At 48.3% G+C, this 23,630-nt stretch overlaps 1 protein-coding gene across 1 annotated transcript in view; it reads left to right on the top strand.

The window, feature by feature from the left end:
* The window catches only part of CRYL1 (crystallin lambda 1), a 108,977-nt gene extending 85,813 nt beyond the window's left edge, over window positions 1-23,164 (top strand). Inside the window, exons 6-8 of the mRNA XM_023190614.1 lie at window positions 15,723-15,828; window positions 21,814-21,920; window positions 22,302-23,164. Coding sequence (XP_023046382.1) covers window positions 15,723-15,828; window positions 21,814-21,920; window positions 22,302-22,415 — 327 coding nt within the window. The 3' untranslated portion in view covers window positions 22,416-23,164. The remainder of the gene's footprint in view (window positions 1-15,722; window positions 15,829-21,813; window positions 21,921-22,301) is intronic.
* Window positions 23,165-23,630: the final 466 nt, after the last annotated feature.

The raw sequence follows: 23,630 nt of genomic DNA, 5'->3' as shown, positions 1-23,630 counted from the left end.
GGGATCCCATGGATTGACTTTCGCGTGTTCAACTAGCCTCACATACTTGGAATAATCCTACTTGGGATTGCTGGATTCAACCTGGTTATGCTTTGTTGTGAATTTTTTTTGCATCTAAATTCATAGGAGATATTTGTCTGCAGATTTCTTTTTTTTGTACTATCTTTATTTGATTTTGGTATCAAGGTCGTACAGGTGGAGAAGCCCAATGCTTGGGACCAGAAATATTTCAGATTTTGGATGTTTACAGATTTTGGAATATTATATACTTACTATTTTAGCATCCCTAATCCAAAAATCTGAGATCTGGAATGCTTCAGTGAGATTTCCTTCGAGTATCACGTTGGTGCTAAAAAAGTTTCAGATTTTGGAGCACTTTGGGGTTCAGATTTTCAGATTAGGGATACTCAGCCTGTTCCGACTGCATAAAATGAATTGGGAAGTTCTTCCTCCTCTCTATTTTCTAGAAGAGATTGTGTATAACTTTTGTTAATGCATTTGTAGATATTTGGTAGAATTTTCCAGTGAAACCATCTGGGCCAAGGTGGGGTTCTTTTCTGGGAGCCTTCTCATTATGAATTTAATTTCTTTAATGGTTGTGGAACCATTTGGATTGTCTGTTTCATCTTGATTGAGTTTTGATGGTTTGTCGTTTCTGAGAAATTGGTCCATTTCTTTTAAGTGGTCAAGAGCGTAAAGTTCTCGATAGTCCTCCTTTTTGTCTTTCAATGGCTGTGGGGTCTGTAGTGATATCCCTGGTTTCCTTCCTGAAATTGGTGATTGGTGTGTTCTCTCTTTTTGTCTGTGTTCTCTTGCTAGAGGTTTATCAATTTTATTGATTTTTTTTTTTTTTTTTTAGAAGAAACTTTTTTTCTCTCTGTTTTTTTTTTTTTTTTTCCTTTTATTTTCCCGTTTTCAGTCTCACTCACTCACTCCAGGACCGTATTTTTACACCTGCAGCCAAGCATTAAGGAGACATTCTAAGAAAGGGGCAGGGGTAGCAGGGAGGTTCCCTCACTATGGGGGTTTGTGGAGGGGAGCCACACTGCCAGCCCCATTTCTAGGTCTGGGAATGACAAGCATTTTCTTTTCTTGTCTTTGTGGCATCCTGGGCTATGACACGCTCCCATGTGCATCATCCGTGCAGCTCTGTAAGTCCTCAGACCTTCGTGGCGTGGAATGGACGCCCGGATAGCCGAGGGAATGGAGGGGCCAGGTCTGTTGTGCCTTCTCACAGATGTTCACTCGGCTTTGTTTCTCTTCCAGTTGGCTTCAGATTCGGGATGAAGCAGCCCTGTGGTCTTGGAAATGCCAGATGGACATGTCTGGCCACAATCTACTGACACTTACTTCCCCCGCCAGAGGCATGCTCCCTGGGTGACAGGATCTTACTGGCTGGGATATCATTTCAAGTTGACATTTTTAAGGCATTAGCATAAGGAAGGACATTGTGTTGTGACAGTAGACTTTTGGCTGGACAGTAGCTGAGTTTGTTGCCTGTAACTTCTTTCCCATGAGGACAGGTTATGTGGAGGTGCCTCGGAATGAATCTGCAACCCTCGGCAGGTTCTCAGCCTGCTGGTGTGAGTGGTGGTGATGAGCTTCGGAAATTGCTGACCTTGGGTTCTGCCTGTCCTTCTGAATGATGTCATCCGTGTGCTGGACTGCTGTCCTTAGGGCCTGGGCTGCAGAGACTGAGTTCTTGGTCTCTTGATTTGTCAGGGCAGGTGTGGTCTGGGGCATCTGGATGAGGCCCTGAGATTCCAGAACTTCATCATTGAGCTTTATTTCAGACACCACTGCCAAGTGTTAGGAGACATTGTTTTAGTTAACGAAGTGTATCTCAAAGATCGTGTAGTAAAATTGGCAGATGAGGCTTGTTGTGGCAAACTTACTCAAAGGTTTCTGTTGAATATCATTGGTACACAGATACCACGTCCCTGGCTGTGTATGTGTCTCTGCGTGTCTCGTCTCTTGTTTCTAACTCTTTCTCTCTGACCCCAAGCTCACAATAGATACATATGCAGCTACCTGGGTGCGGTGGCTCACGCCTGTAATCCCAGCCCTTTGGGAGGCTGAGGCGGGTAGATCACGAGGTCAGGAGATAGAGACCATCCTGGCTAACACGATGAAACCCTGTCTCTACTAAAAATACAAAAAACTTAGCCCGGAGTGGTGGCAGGAGCCTGTAGTCCCAGCTACTTGGGAGGCTGAGGCAGGAGAATGGCGTGAACCCGGGAGGCGGAGCTTGCAGTGAGCTGAGATCGCGCCACCGCACTCCAGCCTGGGCGACAGAGCGAGACTCCGCCTCAAAAAAAAAAAAAACAAAACAAAAAGAAGATACACGTGCAGCTCTAACCAGCTTCTACTTAGTTGGAAATTCTCATGTGGTCACTATGTAGCTGTGATTCACAGTCCTAGTTTTAAGACACTGAATACCTCTGGTTATACCAAAAGATGTAAAAATTGATTTAAAAAAAGTAGCTGGGCAGGTGGCACACGTCTACAGTCCCAGCTACCCAGGAAGCCGAGGCAGGGGGATTGCTTGAGCCCAGGAGTCCAAGACCAGCCTGGGTAACATAGTGAGACGCTCTTTTTTTTTTTTTTTTACATAAAGATAGACTTAATTCACTTTTCATTAAAAACACAAACATATTAGAACGAATGAACAATATGTTGTAACTGCACAGAGGATGAGAATCGCTCTCCCAAATCAAAAGCTCACCCAGCCAGACCTGCCCCGCTTGGACCTGATGGAGAGCGACGCCCCAGGGGATCTCCTTTGTCATACTGCTTGCGGGCTTAGCATCAGCCACCCGCCTCCAGCCGTTTGATTTCCTGAGCAGGGATGCAAATTGTGATTCAGTTTTCCTTTTAGGAGGTTTTCCTTTTAGGAGTCATGGGCCTGTGTGGGCAGAAGCAGGTCCCTCAGGAGGGACACCCAGAAACAGCCCTCCCCTGTGACTGATTGTAGCTGACCGCCTGTGCTTGGGTGTATCCGCCGGCCGACTGTACAGTGGGGCCTCTGTGTACCAGGGCCTGGTCTCGTGCTGTCGGCCGGGTTTGCGCGTAATCCGCTGCATTATGAACTGTTATGCTGCAATTAGAATGTAAATCAGAAGCTCCTTGCAGACTGGGAGGTTACACAAAGGGGAGGCAAGGGCAAGAACGTATTCTGGGGGGAAGATGGCCTAAAATGTTTACATTTGCTGCTGTAACTACCTCTTACATTTCTCTCACATGCGCTGTGTTCACTTGGAGGTGAATGGTGCTTTGATTTCTTCTCTCCTCTTACCAGCCCGCATTCCTGTGGGTCTAGTTCTCCACCTCTGCGTGAATTCCCAGGAAGTTACCTTCTCACATGTTTCATTTTCTCAGCAGGAAGCCATCTCAGCAAGCTGCCTGCATGGCCTGTCCTTTTCTGGCAGTCCAGGGAGGCTCTGCCGTTTCACTAAGTGGCTTTTAATATCATTGTCAATGTGAGCAGGTGCCCTGAGACCCAGTAACAGAGCCAGGCAGGCTCACTGATGGTTACTCAGATGCCGACTCTGGAAGAGAATCAGCACAAAGCAGGGGCTCCAAGGAGGAGCAGAACTGGGCTCCATCGTCGTTTCCTAGGCTTTGAGGTCAAGGACAAGAACAGCAGTCTTGTGGCTGGAAGCAGCAGAGCTTGACAAGAGGAAGCCTGTGCGGAGCCACTGCCAACAGGAGATGGGGTCCTGCTGGGAGCTTTTCTGGAGAAGGACGGTGTTGGAAAGGAACTGCTGTGGTTTGCTTCAGACCGTGGTGCACCTGGAATGTGTCCGAGGGAAAACGTTGAGGCTTGAGTACAATAGCACAGCGCAGACACTGGCGACATCGGTCTGGTTTTGGCACAAAGTCACACAGAGCGATGGGCCCAGCGTATGGGGAAGTTGGGGGAGCCAGGAAGCAGCCAAGTCCGGCCTCTGTGCCATGCCTCAGCTGGAGGGGTTCTGCATTTTACTTAGTTGAAAACTGAACCCTAAGAGTTTAGGATTTTTTTTTAAGACACAACATTTGAAGCCTCTGAGTGAATCGGTGAGGGGGCTTCGAGAGTTCCCTGTATCTCAGCGCTGCCTTTTCTTCCTGCTGCTCTGAGGCTCACATCACCCTGGAAAGGCTGTGTTCTCCCTCTGCGGCTTGGCCCTGGGCTGGGCCTGTGCGGGCTCTGCAGGGAGTGGGGGTCTCTCTCCTGCTTCTCTTACCAGGCTCCTTCTGTGACCTGTTCTGTGATCTCTCTCTCCTCTGACAGCATCTGCCCAAAGCCCCAGGTGCCGCTTAGAGCTGGTCCCTCAGGCACCCCAGGATGCTGTGCCTTTCTTTCCTTTCTTTCGTCTCTCACGTGGCCTGGGCCATCGTCCCTTCGCTCAGCTGGCCTTTGTCCTCTGTGCCTTCTGAAGTCTGGGCGGCCAGTGTGTCTGTGGGAGTCAGGGCCTTACCAGAGGGTACCTGAGAGCTCTCTTGGCTCTGACTAACCAGCTCCTAGTCCCCAGGAGGTTTGCTGAAGACCATCCTGGCTCCCCTGTGCCTGTCCTCGCCCCCAGCTCCTTTCCAACAGAGTCCACATGCCGCGTCTCAGTCCAGCCACTCAGTGTCACGTCTGTTGGGACTGCGAGGTCTTTAGAGCGGATACATCACCCCATGTTGCTAGGACCAGTCTCCCGGTTAATTGAGACCTGCGTTTTTGTTGGCTTCAAATGCAGAGAGCTCTGTGTGAGTGATATTCTGCCAGAAGCAATGAGAGAGGTGATTTTTTTCATCTACAGGGAAGTCCTGAAAGATTATTTTGGGGAGCCCAGAAGTATATCAGAGCCCATACCTGGCTGGGCACGGTGGCTCGCACCTATAATCCCAGCACTATGGGAAGCTGAGGCAGGGGAATCACGAGGTCAGGAGTTCAAGACCAGTCTGGCCAACAAAGTGAAACCCTGTCTCTGTTAAAAATACAGAAATTAGCCAGGTGCAGTGGTGCACGCCTATAGTCCCAGCTACTTGGGAGGCTGAGGCAGGAGAATTACTTGAACCCAGGAGGCAGAGGTTGCAGTGAGCCGAGATCGCACCACTGCACTCCAACCTGGGCAACACAGCAAGACTCTGTCTCAAAAAAAGAGAAAAAAGAACCCATACCCCCACACCCATGAGTCAGTGAGTACTCAGCGTCCACCGAGAGAGGCTCCAGTCAAATCAAGAGTAGAGTCTGGCTTTCCTCAACAAAACACTGGCAAACTGGATTCAATAGCACACTAAAAGGATCCTGTATTTAATGCCATAATCAAGTGGAATTCATCCCAGGGTGCAGAGATACTTCACCATAGACAAATCTATAACTGTCATGTTAACTGAATACAGGACCAAAACCATGTGATCATGTCAACAGGTGCAGAAAAAGCACATGACAACATTCAGCATCATTTTATAACAAAACTCCCATCAAATTAGATGTAGGAGAAGTGTTCCTCAACACAATAAAGGCCATACGTGACATACCCACAGTGAATAGCATACTCAATGGTGAAGAGTTGAAGGCTTTTCTTCTAAGATTAGGAACAAGACAAGGGTGCCTACTCTATCCAACACAGTGCGGAAGTCCGAGCCAGGGCAGTTCGGCAAGAGAAAGAAAGAAAAGGCATTCAAATTGGAAATGAAGTTAAATGGTCTCCGTTTGCTAGCAACATGATCTCATATATAGAAAACCCTAAAGTTCTGTTGGAACTGATAAATAAATTGAGTCAAGTTGCAGGATACAAAGTCAACAGACAAAGGTCAGGAGCATTTCTATACACTAACAAGGAACTATGTGGAAAAGAAACCAAGAAAACAATTCCGTTTACAGTAGCTGCCTCCAGAATGCTTAGAAATACATTTAACCAAGAAAGTGAAATATCTGTACAATGAAAACTATAATTACACTGGAGAAGAAACAACGGAAGGACATTCTGTGTGCGTGGATTGGAAGAATTAATATTGTTAAAATGTCCATCCTGCCCAAGGTGATCTATAGACTCAGTGCAATCCCGATCAAACTTCCAGTGGCATTTTTTGCAGAGTAGCGTGGCCCTTTGGTTGGGAAGACTATAGATGCCAGTCGAAATGGCTTCGGATGCACATGACAAACTGTTGGAATGTGGGACTCTTCCAAAAGGAGAGCAGGAGTGCAGGACTTTTCCAGAAAGGCTGGTGGCTTTGTGCAGAGAAATGGCATCTAAGCATATTTGTAAAGCTTTCTCCTCTATGTTAGGCTCGGGAGCTGCAGGCCACCCGTGTGCAGAGCCAAGTCCAGCTGAGCCTTCCCACAGGTTTGCTTACACTTGCTGGGCGACCCCAGCCTGGCTGGAGATGCAAGGCCCCTTTGTACCTTGTAATGATTTCTCTCTAGAGCAGAGAGCAGCACAGATGTTCGCAGGGACGATGTCAACTGCCACAGCAGCTGGAATTCTATTCTGTCTGCAAACTTTTATTTGCTGGCTTGGAATCATTAGTTAATTAGGACTTTTTTTTTTTTTTTTTTGGAGATGGAGTTTCACTCTGTGGCCCAGGTTGGAGTGCAATGGCGTGATCTCAGCTCACGGCAATCTCCATCTCCCAGGTTCAAAGGCTTCTCCTGCCTCAGCCTCCCAAGTAGCTGGGACTATAGGCGCATGCCACCATCCCTAGCTAATTTTTTGTATTTTTAGTAGAGTTGGGGTTTCTCCATGTTGGCCAAGCTGGTCTTGAACTCCTGACCTCAAATGACCCGCCCGCCTTGGCCTCCCAAAGTGCTAGTGCTACAGGTGTGAGCCACCACGCCTGGCCTTAATTGGGATTTGTTTTTCTAGCAGCAATTTTCCATAAGAAGTAGACTTTTTATAGACTTTTTATTTTGTGGGTGGCCATTTTCTGAGTAGTCACATTGGTGAGCAACAAAACACTATTAAAAAGAGAGATACTGCTGATTTATGAATTTAGAGATACCTGTATCACCATTAGCAAGCAAATAAATCACATCAACCACATGCTCATTAAAAATCCCCCAAATGCTGCAAACCTGCTATGTTAGTATTCTAACTCTAAAAAATAAATAAATAAATGAAAATGCTATTGCTGTAACACCTTCTAGCAATCATTACCAATAGGTGCTTGAGCAGTAAATATAAATGATGGATTTCAGCTCCCTCAGTTTGAAGTTGGGAAGTTAACGGGCCAGGGGTAAGGGTCCCCAGAAGTAGAGGATGGGGGTGAGCAGTCCCCAAGAGAAAAGGCAAAAAGAAGGGAGGCGGGAGGTGACAGATTACACTGCATCCTCTTCCCTTGTGGGAGCCAGCCTTTGTGCCTTCCATCAGCTGCAGGTAGAAGCCAGGTGAGAGGCCACTGGAGCCCTATGGGCCATCAAGGCTGGAAGCATCTCTGGGTAAGGATGTGGGGAGCAGGCAGATATGGGGCTTGTGTTCCATGGCTGTTTTTGGAGTCAGGGCTTACACTCTTTGCTTCAAAACTTATTGTCGTAAACTGTATTCCCAGAGGACCCCTCAATGAACGTATCACTGCCCTCATAGAATGGAAGATGTTAACATACACGATGGAGTCTTTTTGCTGTTGCATTTGTTTTAAAAGTCGAGGCCTTTCCTTTCTTTCACACTCTATAATACTGTTGTTTTTCCCCCTGAAAGCATCATTATACACATAGTGTACTAACAAAAAGTGCACCAGGAATTAGCACTGGGGCCTGAAGTCCTCTGGAATGCCCCTTTTATTAGGGCAAAGTCTTTCCTCTCTTTCCTTTCCATTTTTTTGTTGTTGTTGTTGTTGTTTCTATTTAAAAGCTCTATTTTAGGCTGGGCAAGGTGGCTCATGCCTGTAATCCTGGCATTTTGGGAGGCCAAGGCAGACGAATCACGAGGTCAGGAGATCGAGACCATCCTGGCTAACATGGTGAAACCCTGTCTCTACTAAAAATACAAAAAATTATCCGGGCATGGTGACCGGCGCCTGTAATCCCAGCTACTCGGGAGGCTGAGGCAGGAGAATCGCTTGAACCCGGGAGGCGGAGCTTGCAGTGAGCTGAGACTGTGACACTCACTCCAGCCTGGGTGACAGAGGGAGACTCAGTCTCAAAAAAAAAAAAAAACTCTATTTTAAAGAAAAGTCACCACCTGTGTTTGCTCTGCCCTAATTCAAATTGCCGTCGTTTTCCTTTGTTCCTGTCTAGTCTCTATTATGAACATGCTGCTCAAGTTTTTATTCATTCTTAATGGCTTTATGATATTTCATTTAGCTGGTCTTTTTTTTTTTTTCTTTTAAATCCAATCTTTCCCTTATTGGGGGATGTGTTAAGGTCAGGCCTCGGTGAGCCTCTCTGCCCAGGTGGTCTCTTCTTCTGGTCTTTTCTGGAATAATTCTGGGAGTGGGCTCGCCCTGTGGGAGAGGAACATTTTTATAACCTGACAGGTGTAGCTGAGATGCCTCCCAGAGGGGAGGCCCACCTCTCCTCCAGCAGCTGTGCACGTAGGCTTGTTCCCAGCAGCCTGGCCAGGGTGGTCCACCCGGTGTTTCTCATCTTCTTTCCCCGGAGCGCTGACTCCTGCGCGTCCTCTCGAAAGGCTCTTGACAGAACGGGTGTTTTATGGGCGTGATTCAGTGTCCTCTTGCATCAGTTCAGTGTGGTGGTGTTCAATCAATCCTTGTAGCGTTAGCAAAATTTGCTCAAGTCATTCCGCAGGAATGTCTGTGTCTTGCTTCCAAGAAAGCTTGTAAGTGCTGGCAACAGGCCGAGCAGCTCCCAAACCTGACCACAAGCCTCTGAATAATTGTGGGGCAGCACTTAGCAGTCTTTTATTTTCGACTTATTAAAGTCTCATCTTGGCCTCACCTTCTCCCTGGAAGGTGGCGTGGGTGGGGACGCTGGGTCAGATCTTTTTCACCCTTGCCATGGAGCCAGTTTCCTGTTGCATGTGGGAGAAGCAACATGTGGTGAAGAGTATAGAAAATGAAAACATGTGGGTACAGTATGTGTAAGTGGAGGGAACAAACTCACAATTCTGGCTAGTTTCTCATGAGAGTCTCATAAATCATTGTGATAGTTCTCAATATAAACTTAATCTAGGCCGGGCACAGTGGCTCACGCCTGTAATCTCAGCACTTTGGGAGGCTGAGGCGGGTGGATCACTTGAGGTCAGGAGTTTGAGACCAGCCTGACCAACATGGTGAAACCCCATCGCTGCTAAAAATACAAAATTATCCAGGTGTAGTGGCTCACACCTGTAATCCCAGCACTTTGGGAGGCCGAGACGGGTGGGTCACTTGAGGTCAGGAGTTTGAGGCCAGCCTGACCAACATGGAGAAACCGTGTGTCTACTAAAGATACAAAATTAGCTGGGCATGGTGACGCATGCTTGTAATCCCAGATATTTGGAGGCTGAAGCAGGAGAATCACTTGAACCCGGGAGGCGGAGGTTGTAGTGAGCCAAGATCCCACCATTGCACTCCAGCCTGGACAGCAAGAGCGAAATTCCATCTCAATAATAATAATAAGAAGAATAGACTTGATCTCTAACTCTGTAACTCCCTGTAGCATTTGCAAGGGCTGGATGTTTCTCAGAGGGAGAGTCTAGTACCCTGGCTCATGCTTAAGGTAGTTCTATACAAGTGATTGTTCTTGTCTGGGTCAGTCCTTGAACGTCTCTGGAGATGAGGAAATCACCGAGATTTAACTTTGTTCCATCCTTTCTTTCACTAGAGACTGAGTTGGACATGCTGGTGTAGTCCTTTCTTCTTGGCCGCTGCCCTGGGGTGATCTACACGAGCCCAGTGCTTGCTTCATGTCGCCCTCGTAGGGCTGAAGGTGGCAGAGAACTCTCCTTCTCACTCTTTTTTTTTTTTTTTTTTTTTGAGACGGAGTCTCGCTCTGTCTCCCGGGCTGGAGTGCAGTGGCCGGATCCCAGCTCACTGCAAGCTCCGCCTCCCAGGTTCACGCCATTCTCCTGCCTCAGCCTCCCGAGTAGCTGGGACTACAGGTGCCGCCACCTCGCCCGGCTAGTTTTCTGTATTTTTTAGTAGAGACGGGGTTTCACTGTGTTAGCCAGGATGGTCTCAATCTCCCGACCTTGTGATCTGCCCGTCTCGGCCTCCCAAAGTGCTGGGATTACAGGCTTGAGCCACCGCGCCCGGCCTCCTTCTCACTCTTGCATTTTTTATTTGACACTCACCTAAGATAAAACATTTTGTGACTCCTGACTCTTAATTTTTCTCCTGTTTCTCAGTTGACAGTGGATTTATGCCCAAACTTTGGCTGAGGAGTGGAAGGACTTGAATAGAACCTCATCCAAATTCCTGGGTAGCAAGTCTGTGTTCCTAGTGCTGATGGTAGTAGTAAAGTTATGGTAGTGTTTGCACAAGAAAAATGTGAAAATTCAGGACCAAGTTTGAGGAAAAAGTAGAGCAAACCAAAATAGATCAAAAGCTGGGAATTAGTAAAAAAGAAGTGGATGAGGAAGAATGATATGAAGAAAAATGAGAAAAGCAAATGAAAATGAGGCCATGCAAAAAATACATGATCCAGAAAATTAAATCTAGGAATGGGATGATTATAGAGAAGGAAAGATGATTCTGTGTTGCTGGTGATCAGTAGAGGAGATAGTCACGGAGGATTTACCCATCAAGTATCGTGTGCCTCCAGCACACAGGTTTCTCTGGGACTGTCTGAAGGACCAGAGTAAGTGCCACAACACCTGTTAACCCTTTGCTGTTGGTAATTGTAGATGTGTCTTGCTTCCTCCTCTCACCACCCCACAAAGAAACAAAAGCGCTTGATCCAAGATCCCCGAGGGTATCTGTCCCCTGAGAGGGTCAGCTTGGCCAGGCTACAGCATCCAGTCACTCAGTCAAACTCCGTCTAGATGTTGCTGGGAAGGTATTTGGTAGATAGTTGACTTTAAGTAAATGAGATTGTTCTCCATAGTCTGGGTGGGCTAAATTCAGTTCATTGAAAGGCCTTGCAAGCAGAACTGAGATCTCCCTAAGGAAGGAGAAATGCCACCTGCAGCCTGTGGGTAGTTCCTGCCTGGAGTTGCCGGCCTGCCTTCCTGAAGTCCTGTCCATGGCTTTCTGACTTGCCAGGCCCACAGTCACATGAGCCAATTCCTTGAAATAAAACTCTTGATGTTTGTATGTATATGTGTGACTCTTATGGCTCTGTCTGGTAGAACCCTTGAGTGATACATCCCTAAACCTTTCATTCTACTTAATATTTGTGTCATAGCAGTTGGATATGTGATTAACTATCTTGCTTTTTCTCCTTCACGGGTGACAGTCTTGTGGCAGCCTGGGCACTTTCTCCCACCACATCAGGTGCAAAGTGTATGCCCCAGCTATCCATGTGTTACTTGACTGGAAAAATCTCAGGTTTTAACTAAGGAAGCAGAAGTATGAAGTTTTTCAATACAAGGGGATCCTTAACACTGTCTGGGATCTCTTTGTCCAACAATTTTCAGGACGTGAAACCAGGTTTTGAAATAACAGTGATCGTAGTGTTCATTGCTTTGTATGATTTTTAAAGAACCTTTTCTTTGTATGTGTGACTTGATAATTGTACCATACAATGGAGTAAGTACTGATTGCTAAGCTGATCAATGTTAACGGAACCACAGAAAGACTGGGCCCTGCTAGCGTTCCCATCTCCGCACAGCTGTGCTGCCCGCCACCTGTTCCATGGGATGGTTTGTCAGTTCCCTGTTTCAACAGAAGCACTTGTTTATGCGAACAGCATAAGCACATGGATAGCTGGGGCATGTACTTCGCACCTGATGTGGTGGGAGAAAGTGCCCAGGCTGAGAGGAGCCACAAGACTGTCATCCATGGAGGAGAAATTGCAAGATAGTTAACGACATACCCAACTGCTGTGCCACTTGTATATGAGCAAATGATTATTTATCATTGTTATGATAATGTTAGGTCACAGATATCACAAGGCTTTGGGTGGAATTGAGCTCAGTGGCAAAATTAAGCAGCCTGAGCTTCAAAACATCCTATATGGGAAAGCTTTAGTTCGGCACCAAGTGCAGCAGGGGAAACTCAAATGTTTGCCTTGGGGACATGAAATCCTAGTTGTGGAGCTTCTCAACCGAATGCCTTGTGGTCCTTTTCTTTCTCTGTATTTAGCTTCTTGGTAAAAACTCAAGCTTTAAGAAACTATTTCAGAAATTCAAATGAGCAGAAAGGAGGAGTGAGGAAGGGAAAGTATCAAAGCGTTTTCCCCTTTTCTAACTTGTTCTACTGTGAATAGTGACCGATGGAAGACCGACAGCCCTCCTCTAGATGAAATCAGGCAGAGCTGAGAACATGGGGTTGGAGGGACTGTGGCTCCTCCCACGTCATGGGGCAGCATGGAGAACCCTTCTCAGGCATGAGTCGGGGGCTCTTAGCTCAGATGATACAAACCAAAAAGGAACTACTCTTGGGGGACTCGCCTTTTTTCTATTTTGCAATCCTAAAAGTGATTTTTTAAAAATCAGCTATAAAAATACTCAATACATTCTAAAAGCCAAGCCAAATAACATTGCAAGTATAGGGTGCTTCCATATTTGCATACTTCCCAGTTTGAATACTAAAATGAAAACTTGGGGCTGTTTGGAATGTTGGCCTGGAAACCAAGGGTGAGGGAGAGTCTGCAGGCCGCCTGGCTGCTTTTCACAGCGTTCCAGAGCATTCCAGAGCCCACGGGGGTGCGAGGGGCCACGGCCCAGGCCTTCCAGCAGCCTGGAGAGAGGGCAGGGAGCCACCTTCCCACCTCCGGACCTCCTGCCAGGAGAGGAGGCGGCAGTGCCTGTGCTCCACACAGGATTCCTGACGGTTCCGGGCGTTTCTGTACATCTCCCCCCACCCCACGATGCGCCTGACCCCTTACAGCTTTGCTGTTGGGAGTGAAAGGAGGCGACCCTCCTCACCTTTGCAGTGACCTGCACAGACTGATTGGCTTTCCTTAGCAGCCACAGTGAACGTGTGGAGGGTGATTTAGAACTCGCAGGAAACCCGTGAGATCCCATTTCACCCCAGCAGATTAGCCATACTTTGCAAGGGTGAGGACCCCAAACGTGGCGAGGCTGAGGCGCGACGGGACCTCTTCCACACCGTGCTGGAGGCCGGGCCGCGGCGAGGGGGAGACGCACGCTCTGGGCCCTGTGCGCGTGTCCCTGGCTGCCCGACTCGCAGGAGCCCCAGACTAGCCACAGGCTCACGGCCGCAGGGTGGGAGAGTCAACTCAGGTGCCTGCATGAAGGAGATGGACACATGAGGCAGGTTACTCTGAGAAACAGGGTGGTGAGACAAGTCAGGCAAGAACGCGCGCTCAGTGATTCCGTTTACAGGAGGATGAGAAACGGAGCAGCAGCAAACGCTGCGGTTGAGGAATGTGGACACGGGCGGCCGGTCTAAAGCGGGACAGCCGCTATCGCAGAGGGCAGGTGCGGGCCAGAAGCGGGCGGAGTCTGCGGCGGTCGAGGCCGGGGGGGTTTGCTTTGTAACCCTTCTGGAAACGTGGACCGTGGCTTGTTCAGTCTCGATACGTTTGTGTCCCATGTGCGCAAACAAAACGCAGTGCAAAGTGGCTGTCCAAAAGGGAGTTGCGGGTCCCAGTGAGTGGCCCTGGCCCTCGCCGGTGGCGTGGCTCTGGCGGTCCTGGCTCCCGGGCCGGCCCCTGCTCCCGCCTCGCCAGCGCGCGCTCCGCAGACGCAGGTGTCTACGCCGCACACGGACCCGAGGCCCCGGGGTGTCGCCCGCCGCAGCCGGTTGAGGGGCACGGCGAGGGGTTTGAACCCCTTTTCTCGCCTCTTGGGGGACCCCTGGGGCTGCCCTGGAGGCCCAGGCGCCCCAGGCTCGCAGGAGGGCAGAGCGCGCCTCCCTGCAGGCCGCTGTGCCGGTCCCCGCAGAGCCCTCGGGCCGAGCAGGCCCCCAGCTCCGGGACGGCCTCTGGGCAGAGACAGGCTCTGCCCGCGCCCCGGGGAGGGAGACGCCCTGTGGACCACGGCCGGGGCCCGTGGCCGGGCCGGGTGCGCGCGTGGGGAGGGGCCCCGGGGTGGGGAAACCGGGCCCAGCCGAGGGCAGGCGGGGCCGCCCGGGCCGCGATGGGAAGGGCGGGCCGCACCGTCCACGGTCGGGCTCTCGCAGGCGGGCGGGCGCTGCTGCCTCTGTCCCATCCCACCGAGCTGCGGGAAAACACAGCGCCCGGACGGATCCGATGAGACCCGGGGCGGCGGATTCCGCGGAGCGCTGCCCGGCTGGGCTGGGCCGTGAAGGCGCAGGGGAAAAGGCGGCAGCTTCCCTCCGCCCGCCCTCCTGGCGGTGGAAAGGCCCAAGGGGGAGGCTTCCTCCGACGGGAGCGGCCGCAGATCATTATCTGCGCTTCCCTGCCTCGGTCCCAAAGCCACGTGAGGCCAAGGAACGCAGGTGGCTGATCAGACGTCCAACCCCAACACATAACAACTTGCCTCTTGCTTTGAAATTTACATTGCAGAAGATTCTAGGGCCCCACCTTAGCAAACAAACCCATGGTTCTAAGCTGCATTTCATCAAAGAATATCACTTTTTACGAACTCATTAAAAGGTGAACAAGGCCGGACTTGCAGGCGGGTGAAGCCTGGAGAGCACCTTCCCACGTCTTTTGATGGCTCTAATCTTACTCCTCCCGGGTCCTAGGCAGAAATCTAGAAAATCCTTCCTGCCCATTTCCTAGGATGCCCCCTCCTCGCGCTCCCCTTGTCCTCAGCCTCTCCCACTCCCTGCAGCTGCAGGCTGTCCCTTGGTTGTAGGGTGAGATGAGGAGGCAGGGAGGTCAAGAGGAATTGATTTCAAACCCTAGTGGATTGCAGGGATGGAAAAGGTGAATTTGTGTTTGACCATTTCACACACAAAAAAAAACATATATATATAAAAATGATTTTTTTTTGAGACCAAGTCTCACTCTGACGCCCAAGCTGGAGTGCAGTGGCGCGATCCCAACTCACTGCAACCTCTGCCTCCTGGGTTCAAACGATTCTTGTGCCTCAGCCTCCTGAGTAGCTGGGACTAGAGGCATGCACCACCATGCCCAGCTAATTTTTTATATTTTTAGTAGAGACAGGGTTTCACCATGTTGGCCAGGCTGGTCTCGAACTCCTGACCTCAGGTGATCTCCACACCTCGGCCTCTGAAAGTGCTGGGATTACAGGCATGAGCCACCACGCCAAGCCATTTATAACATACAATAATATTATAGTTTTGTCATGCAAAATTCAATCAAAATACTATCATAGGTTGAGCATCCCTAATCTGAAAATCCAAAATCCAAAATGCTCCAAAATCCAAAACTTTTTGAGCACTGACATGAGATAGCGATACCTTTGCTTTTGTGATGGTTTTGTGTACACAAACTAGTTCATGCACGAAATTATTGAAAATATTGTGTAAAATTACCTTCAGGCTCGGTGTATATGAAACATAAATAGATTTTGTGTTTATTCTCAGGCCCCATCCCCAAAATATCTCATTATGCATATGCTGATATTCCCAAATCTGAAAAATATCAGTCATCCAAAACACTCTGGTCATAAGCATATTAGATAGATGGTACTCAGCCTGTATAGTGCTTTGGAGAAGATTTTGGGATCCTGCTCTAAAGAAGTCAGGATGGAAGTGGTGGTCATGAAATTGTCTTTTTACAGAACTCATCTATGCCGCCCATTTTCTCCATGTAGGAAGGAATCGTGTCTCCGAGCGACCTGGACCTTGTCATGTCAGAAGGGTTGGGCATGCGGTATGCGTTCATCGGACCCCTGGAAACCATGCATCTCAATGCAGAAGGTATGCCTCTGGGGCCAGGATAGGAATCCCATTCTATTTAGTGTTGTCATGGGTTTTGTAAACCGTCACATTTTGCCTTTTCTTACAACTAAATAGAGACAGTAGGATATATAGGAGATGATGGCCAGCCCTGGTGTTTCACAGACAAGGCAGGGATGCGAAACGCCGTGTACTGAGATGTCAATCCATGCAGAGTGCGTGCACCGCAGGGCTCCGTGTGGTGCATTCTGCTCAGGTGAGAGCTCGAAAGAAGAGAGGTGGGTGATGTCACGGAAGCTTCGCTGCATGTCACCCAGCCTGGCAGAAGGGAAAGTGGTAGTTTCCTGAGGAAGATGATGACATTATTTACAGAGGCAAGAAGAAAAGACAGGGGGCTGACTTAACCCTTAACCCGCAGGGACCTCTGCTGGATGTATCTTCTGCCCAAATATGAGCGAGGTTTTCTTCTAGAAGGCTAGGGAGCCTGTAGTGAGGGCTTCCACAGGCTGGGAGGTGGGGAGGGGCCTGTGGGTGGGGCAGACCAGACACTGGCCAGATGCCGCCTCCAGAAGGCTTGGGGGGAATTAGGTCTGAGCCCATTATCTGTGATCTGGTAACTCTAAGGGAAAGATGACTTGAGAAGGACAAGCAGCTTCCAAGAATGAAACTCTGTCAACCAGATTTTAATTGATCCAAAAAGATGTCATTTGATAACCAATAAAACTTATAGCAAATTAAAATGAAGTAAATTTTTAAAACTATGTATAAAATCTGGAGAGAGATGTAACCTAGATGTTATTATTGCCAGCTATCTCCTGGTACTGAGATTGTTAAGTAACTTTTAGTATCTTTTTGCTTGTCTGTGCTATAAATGTCTACAGTTACTATAGATTAATAATAATATTACTTACTTGGAAAACGTGTAGAAAGAGAAAAGAACTATTGTATGCAGCTCCATGGTCTGCATTTAACAAAGGATACTGAGAAGCTGGGGCTTATCTAGAAAAAAGTGACCAGAGTCTCTTGTATGTCTCTCGGTCTGTATCTTTTGTGGGGTGGAAGTGGAGTGAAAGACTGGAAATGGCAAGCAGACAGACAGGTTTGGGCTCAGTACATGGCAGGAAGAACTTTCTAGTAACAGGAGCTGATGTCCAGGAAAGGTCCATGCTTTAAGTGGGTAAGCTGAGCAGGGGACTTGGTTGCCTGCCTGTGGGAGGTTTAGATGTTGAGAGGAAGCTCCCTCTGTGAGAGGGGAGGTTAACAGTTTGTGACCTCTCTCAGTCTGTTTGACTTCAGTTCTATAATTTCAGTATTACATTTTGGTAATAGTTCAGTCAATTTTCACAGTAGTTAATGAAATATGCTGTCCGATGAATAATTCAAGGCAGCTTTACTAGACATGTTCCTGCACACAGCAGGTGCACAGATGATTTCTAAAGTGGATGGGCCGTGTGTTCTCTGCTTCAGTCCTTATCAGAATCAAGCTAAGAGGAGCTAAGAGGAGTGGAGGGAAGAGGGGAATCTGCTCCAGCACTTGTGTGTTAGTTTTATGGGAAGATAACCACTGAATAGAGGAAGATAATGTAGAGAAAGACGGCCTCATGCAATGAAACAAGAGTCTTGTTGTATTATTAACACAGAGTCTTAGATCATTTCAAACGGTGTTTTCAACCAGAACCTCAAAACTTGTGAGCGTATTTAAGCATTTGAAATGTATTTACATTTGTATATATATTTAAGCATTTGAAAGGTATAGAAATTTATACATTTGAAATGTATATAGACACTGCCTGTTAACCACAGTGTTTTTCTTTTTTTTTTCTTGAGAAAAATAAGATAATTGAGGTATCATAATAAATAGATAGGGACAGAACTGAGAACAGCTTTGACTTTCAAACAAATAGAAACAGAAGCCAATGAAACCAGAAACTCAAGAATCAAATAGAGTGGCAGACAGGAAGGAGGCCCATAACAGTTTTTCAAACAAAGCAGATATGATAAGAAAACCTAATTGGCTTCATATGATAATGGTGGACGGATGTAGTTTTCAACTTCAGAGCATTCCAAAGACCAGAGTTGGAGAGTTATAAGATCTGGCTGGGAACCCATGGAAATGTTCATCATTCTTCCCTGTGTCACCCAGAATATATCAAGATTGGAGTTGGGAGAATTTTTCTTCTTTTCTGATACTGTTTTCATAAAGCCAGCATCTCAGGTTAAGGGTAGTTATTAGCCTGAAAAGCTACCGTTTATCTAGAACTAGTGCAAATATTTTAGGATTTATTTTTAATCTAATGAAATAGTGTCTGAGAAACATGAGGCCAGCGTGCCATTGCCTTTTGGCTCCTTTTACAAACAACACCCCTAAAGGACGTGCCCGCAGAATGGTGGTTCTGGCCTGTGGAGCCAGTGGGCCGACTCCTTACCCTGGCTTTCCAGCCTACTGGCTGTATAACCTTGGGCAAGTGACTTAAGTTCACTGCATCTCAGTTTCCCCATCTGTGAAATGGGGACAACAGTAACTGCTTCCTCAGGGTGGTGTGAGAATTGAACCAGAGGGAAGCTCTTAGCTGGGTTGCTGGCACCTATTAAGTCCTTAATACATGTTGTATTCAAACAGAGTTTTGTCTTGTTTGTTTCATGTACTACTTTTCTAGTTTTTTTTGTTGTTGTTGTTTTATTTTTAGTTTTTAAAATTCTTCCAAAAAGATTCACAAGTGCAGAGAGAGGAATAAATACAGATTAGGATTTTTGCTGTGGCGTGGAGAAGCCTCTGGAGCCAGGTACCTAGAGTTTCCCAGCCGGGTTTATTTCTTTGCTAAGCTTTAGACTCACAGGTCAGTAGAGATGAACTGCTCTGTCTTGTCCTTGGTGCTGTTTGGGTTCCTCCTGCGTTTTGTTCCACTTGAAATGAGGACATCTCGGAATCTGGCAGCATGGAAATCACCTCCAGGGGAAGTGGATGTTTATTTACCATTTTGCCTCACAGATTTCCTCTCCTGTGTAGATACTTGCCTTTTTAAAAACTGAGATGCCTGGTGGCTAGTGGGTTTGGTTGATTGACGGGAAGTGATTTGCCAGCCAGTGGAAGGTGAGCCGATGGGCGGGGACTTGGTGAGGTAAGGTGAGGGGCCCAGGTCGGTTCTGCCTCCCCTGCCCTGGGCAAGTCCTCACTCAGGTGGGAATTTGATCCTGAGAAGAGGAATGAGATAATGTCGCTCTGTGCTTTGAGGCATTTTTGATCTTCCTTAATGAGTTCTGTGAAACCCTGTCTCCCAAGAGCAGGTCATTCACATAGGTATGGGTTCATGGCTGTGTGAAAGAAAGCCAGACCTCCCCGGTATGGGTGGTGACGAGGGCTCTCCAAGGAGCTGATGTCTGGGATCGCTCCTAGCGGCTGTGGCCTCGGGCTGGGGTCAACGTGTCCTCTGGTGCCTGGTCCATACATGGGAACAGAAAGGATTCCTGCCTGTGCACCTGGGCACGCACTCAAACCTGCTGTTCCTCAGAGGCCCACAGCCCAAGGCTCCCAAGTTAGAAAGCAGCAAGTTAAGCTACATCCAATCTCACGAGAATCAATTCTTTTTTCTACTTTTTTTCTTTTTCTGGATAAGCATCTCTTAAGAAATTAGGTTCAGAATCTTCTAAAAAGCCAAGCTGTACAAGGATTTTGGAAGAATTAGAACTCAGGACAGAGGGCGTGGAAGCATAGAAGGAAAAATACAGATTTCTATCTATCTGGATTAGATAGAAATCGTGGGGAAGGGCCGACCAGGGGGATCAAAAGTGACGTGGGCTGTGTTGTGTTTTTCCTATTTCCAAAGAAATTGGCATTTTAGAGTAATTTACACCCAATTCCCCTCTTATGGTGTAGAGAAACCAAAATAATTGTTGAAAATAAATTATACCTCCCTAAAACGGAAGGGGGGGAGTTGCAAAGAACAATCACAGTCATAAGTTTACTGGAACATGGTTGTAAATAATCAGGTAGATGCAGGTCGTGAGTCTAAGTCACGGCGACCTCCTGCCCTTGGAGCGCCCGGAGGCTGCACCCATCTCATGGTGAGCACGTGGTATGGGAGCCTGAACTTTGTCACGGACATTGAGGGCTCTTCGTCCCAACAGCATGTTACAAAAAGTTTTTATATCACTAAGATTGACATTTCAAAGGGTTTCCTGATTAAAAATGGGGAAAAGTATGAATTGCACTATCATGAATTCCAGCATTATAAGTTTTAAAGGGACATTTATTTCTATAAAACAGAGTAAAATATTCTGTTTTGTAGAAATAAAACACCGAGAGAGAACTATTTGAAGCAAATAAATTGCAACCCAATGATTTTAGGCTTTCACATCAACATAGGTCAATCAAAACTAAACCCCAAAGATGATGTTTGTTTATTTTTTGCTTTTTGAGCGTATCAAGTACTGATGGTTCGTATTTTAAGTTAATCATCCACAGTTGTGGTGGGGAGTGGGAAGCTGAGCTGAGGCAGGCTCTGAACATTCTGCGGCTTCCTCTGTCCCCGTGTTATCGTTGTAGGCGGACTGGCCAGTTGTTGAGCCTTTAAGGGTTTGAAAGATGTGGGAAACGGGTCAGGGTCGCAGCAGTAGCCCAGCCTGTGTCCTCCATGGCGCCCACAACTAGAAACGCCGCCTCCTCCTCTTCCAGGATCCCGGCCCTGGCTTCTGACTTGACTTGCTAAGCACAGGCCGGCACCGGCCTATTCGCCTCCCGGCAGCAGGGAGGGGAGGAATGTGAGGGAGAGTGAGTCTGCGGGGCCCAGCGGGGCCCAGCGGGTTGGGGCAGGCTGGTGCCGGGTGGGGGGCGTGACTGGCCTGCGCTTTCCCCTGGGCGCACCCCATTCTTGCCCAGTCAGCCTAGCCCATTCGGCTCCCTCTCTCTTGCTGCAGGATAAGCTTCTTCCTGTGTCTCCTCACCAAAGTCCCAAGGCCCTCTCCTTAGAATCTGAGAAATCATCGCTCCCCAAGACTGGGGAGCAGCAGGAGCATGGGGAGCGTGCATGGGGGCTTGTGCAGCTGAGCGCCTGGCTCCATCCACCCAAACCGGCAAGGCACAAGCCAACATGAGCTCTCCAACCAGTGCTTCAAGTACCTGCAGCCTTGACCGTACCCAATACAGTGGGGTCTCACTCTGTCACCCAGGTTGGAGTGTGGAGATGCTATCTCGGCTCACCACAGCGCAGTGCTAACTGAGATCTGTGGCCTAACAATGAAATAAGTGATGGGTTTACCTGAGATCTGACATCTTTAATTCTTGGAAAATGCGTTTAAGCGTTGTACACAAATAACCTTGTACATGGCTGGAAGAAACACTTTTGGTGACATTAGGACTTACTGTGGTAGCCTACAAATCCGTGTGTGAACGCAGGCCAACCGGAGTGTCCCGTGAGATCGTGAGATGCACCAGCAGAGGTGGCATGTGAGGTCTGAGGGACCTGGCACTTTTTTTTTTTTTTTTTGAGATGGAGTCTCGCTCTGTTGCCCAGGCTGGAGTACAGTGGCGTGATCTCAGCCCACTGCAACCTCTGCTTCCCAGGTTCAAGCAATTCTCCTGCCTCAGCCTCCCAAGTAGCTGAGATTACAGGCACCAGCCATGCCACCTGGCTGATTTTTTGGTGTTTTTAGTAGAGGCGGGGTTTCACCATGTTGGCTAGGCTGGTCTTGAACTCCCAGCCTCAGGTGATATACCCGCCTTGGCCTCCCAAAGTGCTAGGATTACAGGCATGAGCTACCGTGCCTAGCCAGGCCCAGCACTTTTTGACATTCGAACACCCAGGAGCCAGTGTGGACAGCGGGTAATGGGGAGGGTTACTTCTCCAGCGGCAGCAGGCCCATATACATTCCCCAGCTCTGTCTTGTCTTCACAGGAAGGGAGGAGTATAGCTTATCTGACCCCAGGGTGAAACTCGCTGAATGCATTTCTGAGTTTAACTAAGAATGTTTTTTCTGAGATTGTGGATTCTTGTCTTCATGCAATTCCAGGTATGTTAAGCTACTGCGACAGATACAGCGAAGGCATGAAACATGTCCTAAAGACTTTTGGACCCATTCCAGAGTTTTCCAGGGCCACCGCTAAGAAGGTTAACCAGGTATGTAGACTCACTGTGGAGAAGCATGTCGGCCACCTGGAGCACTTGCCGCCCTTCACCTCTGCGGTGGGTGGGCCTGCATCTGCAGCTGGAATCTTGGCCCTTGAGCTCGGTGTTTCCTCATTCGTAACTTTGTTCATGCTTCCATCATGTCACCAGGACACCTGAAGGACAGGGTGACCAGTGAACTGGTAGCTCATTGTGACTTGTCTCTGAGGGACTGAGGTCTTTCAAGATTTGGAAAGCTGCCGTTCATTGAGGGTTTACTGCTTTTGTCTTTGAAAGCAGTTTCTGCACAGTTTGCATAAACAAGAGCAATAATTACACTCCTGGTAAATTATTTCCTCTTCATTGGCCTTTTTTTCCTTCTCCTTCTCGCAGGACATGTGCATGAAGGTCCCTGATGACCCAGAGCACTTAGCTGCCAGGAGGCAGTGGAGGGACGAGTGCCTCATGAGACTTGCCAAGTTGAAGAGTCAGGTGCAGCCCCAGTGAATTTCTTGTAATGCGGCCGCCACTCCGCTCATTGGAGGCCTGTTTAGGAACCCGGAAGCTCTTCATCAGCCCTCTGTGACACAGGTAGCAGCCCACGGAGATTCTAAGCTGGCTGTCTTGTGTGCAGCCCGAGTGCGGTGGTGCAGGCCGGTGGTCTGCCCGTCACTTTGGGTCATAGCCCTGGGCCTGGTGGCACAGCAGCACTTGTGTTCTCGGGGCTGTCGATTTCCTGCCACCTGGGCAGATAATCTGGAGATTTTCACTTTTTATTTTCAGCCTAATTACATATGACTATATTTTACAGCCAGTGATTGTAGTTTCGTGGCAAAATATTTTTGTAATTATTTTCTAACCCCTTTCTGAGTACTCTGCGGCCCTGCCTTTATGAGGCACCTGCCTTCATTTTGCTAACGCTTATTCTGAATACAAGTTTTTGATTCCTTAAAGATGTCTTTTTTCTTCTTACTTTTTTTCTGAGAAACACAGCATTTGATCCTGATGACTGGCGTATTTTAGGGTGATCATGACGAATAAGTCATAAGCAGATACCTTTTTCCACGCCCTTTGTCCATCACTCAGCAGACATCCAGCAATGTGTGCTTTTCCCAGAGTAGCTTCCAGTGTCCGGAGGCTGTATGATCAGATGATGTTTTTGAAACACCACTGACTGCCCAGCCCTTAGACACCCCATGTCTATAGCAAATTAAAGGCACCAAAGTTCTACACTAAAGTACCTGTTTGATCCAACATTCCATTATTGTCTTTGATGTGGTCTTTTCCTAGATCTAGTCCCAGTACATGCCCCACCACCCACAAGGCCATGCACACGACAGTGGCCAGATGCCACCACTGGGCTCCCTTGACACTTCCAGCCTTGCAGCTTCTGGTGCCCAGCTTCGTCCAGCAGGGAGATGCCTTTTCTTGGGGCCAGGGCTGTGGAGGTGTTGGAAGCAGTGCCCCAGTCAGGAGCCGTGTAGAAGTGGTCATCTTGGCTAACCTGTGCTCACAGACTCCTGCCTCGCACTTGCTTATTCTCACAGCATGCGCTGAGCGGCTGTGATGTGCCAGGCATCCCACAGGTGGCCCCTGCCCTTCAGAAGGTCACCATAAGAGAGCACAAATTGAGAATAAAACAGGACTAGTGCTCCAGAGGAATCCAACACAGGAGAGCCTGGCCAGCTGCCTGGCCCGTGTGCCCCGGAAGGCCTTGAGGAG

Source organism: Piliocolobus tephrosceles, chromosome X (genome assembly GCF_002776525.5).
Source record: "Piliocolobus tephrosceles isolate RC106 chromosome X, ASM277652v3, whole genome shotgun sequence".
In the NCBI taxonomy this organism is placed as follows: domain Eukaryota; kingdom Metazoa; phylum Chordata; class Mammalia; order Primates; family Cercopithecidae; genus Piliocolobus; species Piliocolobus tephrosceles.
This window is presented reverse-complemented; position numbering and strand designations above follow the sequence as displayed.